Genomic DNA, 5,310 nt, shown 5'->3' with positions numbered 1-5,310 from the left:
CCAGTAATATCAAGATCCGCATTAATGACCTGAAACTGTGTGTTCGGCAAAAATGCTGATGCACACACTGTTTACACATCAAATATATTTCACGACAAGGTATACAAAACAGAGATGTAGAGAGTCCCTGCTGTCAAACTGTTGCATAAACACCAGCTATGAGGCTGTGGGTAAGCAGGGCCGAGCTCCTCTTCTTCCTCGCTTCCGCCCGTGCATCCTGGCTACTGTGTGGCCAATCAGCGTGGAATGATATGCCGAGAAAAGCAGGAAAGAAGTGTCCTCACAGCCCAGAAATAGACAGCTAATGTGGATTATATGTGCATTAGCCCCACATGAAAACAGTGTCCCGTGGCTACTGTCCAAGCAAGCTCTTTGAGGAGCTGCAGATATTGTTCAGAAAAGCAGGGGAAGGTTAGCGACTGCAACGCCACGTCCGTTACACGTTTCTGTGTTTGTCCCGAGCACGTCTCACTGCTAATTACCAATAACACATACCGGGTTTTCTCTGCATACTTGTCAATCTGGCGGGGGGGGGGGGGGTCCTCTACAATCTCTATAGGCGAGTAAATTAAATGTCCTAAGATTTGAATTCGGTCGATAAAACACTGACTGCACTGCGCATTAGAAAGTTGCTACAGTGTCTCCATATTCCCACTGTTGGAAACCTCTTCTGATGAGCCGGCTTCTTCTTAATCAGTTCAAATTAATGCACACACTGTTTTTCTTACATAACAGTGACTCAAAACTTGTGTTTTGTGCCCTGGGTGTATAGAGAAGTGCTTTAAAACTGTAATGATGATGAGGATGGTGATGATGATTATTATTATTATTATATAGTTCTTGGTGAAGAACTCAGTCATTGTCAAACATGTCTTTAACTAAATAAAACTTCGCAGTCACAAACTCAGGGTTTCTTTCAGGGGTAGTTTATTTTGTCCCTTTCAGGCAATTAAAAATATAAGATTCTCTTTTTTTTTTTCCCATGTTTCTGATTTATCTTTCATTGTTTGGTTTTTTTTTCCACATATTCTGAAATAATTCTCCATAAATAAGATACAAAATACATTTCTCTTTACACAAATAAATATTATAATAAATACATTAGTTTAAGTTAAACAATGAAAATAAGCCTTGACCAAATACTAAAAGGAATACTGCGGTGTTAAAAAGTCCCTGGCCCCCCAAAAAAGCCTCGCCAACCTCTCAGCGGAGGAACCAACCAGGGTTGTCAGGCAAAACAATGGAGAAAAAAACAAAACAAAACAACAACAAACATTAAAAAAACAGGGGGTACATTCATTAACCAATAAAATGCTGAGAATTAATTACAAAAATCAGATGGTTCACAGACAGCTGGACTACATGAGAATGGTTATCTTCTTATCCCGTTGTAAATTGGTTTTTTTGCGCCATCTTTATACCTCTTCGAGAGTGCACCCACACACACACGCTAATTACCAAACACCCATCATCACATTTTATGCTTGAATGCACCCCGAGATTTAGAGGATGACAGTGCCCCCCCCCAACACACACACACACACACACACACTGTGGCATCATACAAATAAGTGAACGAGCACAATCAAGTCAAGGAGTCCATGCACTGTGGCGCGCGTACACACACACACACACACACACACACATACATACATACAGAGCCTTATGAATTATGAAGCTTTGGCTGATTGCTACTGGGAGACAGGCCTTGCAGCGTCTCCCATTAATATTGACTGTAAAGTGCATATCACAGATTAAAAAGGTTATTGTCACTCCGATTAAGGCTACAGAATCAAATATACTGTTCACGGTGGAAGGAATAAACAGCCTGTCTCGTAGGCAGGGGGAATCATTAAGGCATAGGAGTCATTGATTATCAACACCGACGACTCGTTTTGATCACTACATTTGCTATAACCATGAACCAGGATTACGGCCTATTCGCCGCTGGTAGCTCTTGCTGGCCCGTCAAGGCGTGTCGAGGAGTTACTTTTGACGGAAGATCAAATACAAAAAAGGTCACGCTTGCTACATATTGAAGTATAAAAATAGATTCCTATAATATTTGGGTACCAAGCAATGTCATTATCTGCAGTTTATCCAAAGTGAGTTAAAACGTTTGACACATAAATTAAGAACTGTGTCCAGTTATTGTTGTGTTCTTGAAGCTGACGTGCCCCCCGCTTTGTCCCCAATCTAAACGGGGGCAGGGGCGAGATTGTCCGGGTGGGTCTCATTTCCATTTTTGTTCTGCTCCGTTTGGACTCGTCTAGTCGGACAGCGACAGGCGTGCAAACACAGTGAGCCTCTTGGTGGCCGAGCCGTCGAACGTCGGGGATTCGGTTCCGCTGGACCCTCCGCTGCTGCTGTAGCTGTCCTCTAGAGAGTCCTCCGAGGAGAAACGCTGCAGCGAGGTGGCCTTCTTTCCGCCCGGGAACAGCAGGCTGGCATCCTGCTGGTGCTCATCCTCCACGCCGGCGAACCCCCTGCTGCCGTTGCTGCCGAGAACGGGGAAGTTATTTCCGTGGCCGCACACGCAGCGCGAGGGCTTGGCGTTGGCGTCCACTATGAGAGGAATGTTGTTGTGGAGGTCCCCGGCACTGGCATGGGCCTGGTGGGGTCCGAACTGGAATGCCACCGCCGACGCCGCCTCACGCTGTGTTGTGTCACCAAACACTGGAGAGAGGAGGTCGGCAGGAGGTGGAGAAACGGAGGGAGCGCGACTGAACCCCAGGTTGGCTTCAGTGAAGGATGAAGTAAAAGAAGGAGGAGGGGAACTGCGGCAGGAGCCAAGGAAGCCGGCGAAGCTGACGCTTTGGCGGAGCTGGTGGCGCGGGTTCTGACCACTGGCCTGTGACATTTGACGTTGTTTTTGGAACTTTGCAACCTGGCTGCCGCTGGGTTTCTCCTCGTGGATGAAGTGGCAACGTGTGCCGTACGGGCAGTAGCCAAAGTTGTAGAAGGTTCTGCAGGGCTCCGTCTTGTACTTTGGGTGGCGGTAAAGCCCGCGTAGCTCCGCCTCGCCATGAGCGAACTGGCACTTGCTACCGTACTTGCAGCTGCCGCTCTCCTGGTACCCGCGGCAGAGTTCAGTCTTGTAACGGTTGGAAGGGAGGAGCGTCGGGACCTGGGCCTGAAGGGAAGAGGAGGGGGGGAAGCCCGGCGGAGGAGCCACGGTAGTAGGCCCCGAGGAGAAGGCCTCCAGGCCCCTGAGCTGGCCTATGGTGGAGAGGAGGGCGCTGCTGGACTCGGTGAGGCTCATAGAGCGGTCAGGCCTGAACGGGGGCTGTTGCGGCTTGGAGGGAGCGGCCTGGCTCCAGATGTTGGCGTGCCAAAAAGAGCTGCTGTCTTTGTCATTAACATGCTCGGTATTGAGGCTGCTCCCCACGGAGGGGGAGCGGGTGGGGAAGAAGGAGGATAACTGGTTCGATTCACTCGGTCCCGGCACTTTGAGTTGAGACTGTGGCGAGAGGAAGGTGTCATCCAGAGTCAGGTTGAAGAGGTTCTGTGGGGAAAGAGGAACTGAAATGATCAGTATGTGAACTGCTTCACTTCCAAGTGCTTCACACATCCAGAGTACAGAAAACAACACATGGTACCACTGAAAACTGACTATTCTGTGGGCTTTTAAAAATCAAACCAGCAACCTTTGCAGGGGCCAGCCATGTATTTTAAATGCTGACTGGCACTTTAAAGTAAACAGCCTAAATAATAAATACTTGGGAGTTATGACAGGAAAGTTTATGGCTACATCAGATTTAATCGAAGAGTTTCACTACAAAACTAAGTACATAGTTGATATTGGGAAAATGAAGGTGTATTTCCCTTACATTCAATCTGTTCAAACGCTATTATTTTGTGGGGGAGCATTTTTTTTATATAAATAACAACTTACATATAAGACCACAATGAATCCGACAACAATAACAAAGCCCTTAAATCCCCAAAATAAACAGTTCCACGATGCAAGTTCGGTGCAGATCAGAGCTATGATAATAGAGGGGGAAAAAATAGTAGATTTCACGTGACATTTCATTATCACACTTTCACATCCACTTGCTAGTTAGATGGTAGAATCCCTCCCGGGCTAATTTATTATCACTTTTCATGGTTTTCTCTTCAGTCATAACACACAAATACACGCGTTTATTTACCTAGGGGGATAAAAACAACAACAATAAAATAGACGACGATTCTGCACCATCGTCCCAGACAGTATAGGGCAGAGTATAGGGCAGAGTATAGGGCAGAGTATAGGGCAGAGTATAGGGCAGAGTATAGGGCAGAGTATAAGGCAGAGTATAGGGCAGAGTGAGGAGCTAAGAAATAACACAACCGTTTGCACAGGACCTGAGGGGTGTCAGTCAACAAGCCCTCAGTGGAAATCAAGAGTTTGATCGTGGATCAAGCAAGAGAGAAGCACCGACGGAAATGCAACGCTCTGCTGCAACCGACTTGCCCCGTGACTTGCGGTGAACCCCAACAAAACGTGCAAAACTCCCCCTCCCCCCCCGACTCACCTGTGCCAAGATGTTGTCGAGCATTTTGGACATGCTGTGTACTCCTATGGCTGAAAAAAAGAAGAGGTTTCACAGCTGCGTTGCCACGTCCTGGTCCTTAGTGCCTTGTTCAGTGTCTGCGGGCGGACTGGAGTCTCGGTTTAACTTTTGGAGCTTGGGCTTCGCTCTGCCCCGCGTTTTATGCTGCCGCGCGAACCCCCGCCCCTCCCCGCTGGAAGGAGTTTCCGCTTGCCAAGTTCCCAGACGCTCCTCCCCGCCGTCTCGGCTTTCACGGCGGCGCTGAGCTCAGAGAGGGGGGGGCGGGGCTTAGAAGGGAAAAAAAACGAAGAAGAAAAAAACTGTGTATTTTTAGCCGGCTGTGTGAAATGCTTGAGTTTCACAGACATGGGTTATTTACATGGCAGAGAATGGTTTTCACATGGTCTGTAGGGAACGCTCACACCCACTTAGCAGTGAGGAGTCGATTTCTGCTTATAACGTGGCCCTCTGTGTGTACACATGGCTCAGCAGGATTTGTTGGGGGGGGGGGATTAATAATGTCACCTATGGGAAATGCTCTGGGCTGACGAGCACTAGGAGGTATAGTGGTTTTATTTTCAGTACATGGCAGGGGTGACTGTTGGACTAGATCTGTACACTGTGATCTTCTCCCCCCCCCCCCACCACATACACATACACATACACCCACATGCTAGCAGCTTTCTCGTATAGCGTAAGGGCCATGCATGTGGTCTCCTGTAAATTCCTCTGAGCGGTAGCACGTTTTCAGGAAGTGTCATGGGCTTGTCAT

The 5,310-nt window shown here is 47.9% G+C and overlaps 1 protein-coding gene across 1 annotated transcript; it reads right to left on the bottom strand.

The window, feature by feature from the left end:
• Positions 1-910: 910 nt before the first annotated feature.
• LOC130115775 (mRNA decay activator protein ZFP36-like) lies at positions 911-4,678 on the bottom strand. Its single transcript, XM_056283597.1, has 2 exons — positions 4,521-4,678; positions 911-3,505 (listed from the first exon to the last, which is right to left on the bottom strand). Exons 1-2 carry the CDS (start codon positions 4,551-4,553, stop codon positions 2,270-2,272), a joined length of 1,269 nt encoding a protein of 422 aa, XP_056139572.1. The 5' UTR covers positions 4,554-4,678; the 3' UTR covers positions 911-2,269.
• Between the last annotated feature and the right edge of the window lie 632 nt (positions 4,679-5,310).

Source organism: Lampris incognitus, chromosome 7, assembly GCF_029633865.1.
Source record: "Lampris incognitus isolate fLamInc1 chromosome 7, fLamInc1.hap2, whole genome shotgun sequence".
NCBI lineage: Eukaryota > Metazoa > Chordata > Actinopteri > Lampriformes > Lampridae > Lampris > Lampris incognitus.
This window is presented reverse-complemented; position numbering and strand designations above follow the sequence as displayed.

What these genes read in the sequence shown, in the direction of transcription:
- LOC130115775 (XM_056283597.1), bottom strand. Translation starts at nt 4,553, where the DNA reads ATGTCCAAAATGCTCGACAACATCTTGGCACAG. An exon ending in TCGACAACATCTTGGCACAG is followed by an intron (nt 3,506 to 4,520) that starts GTGAGTCGGGGG and finishes CTTTCCCCACAG; the next exon opens with AACCTCTTCAACCTGACTCT.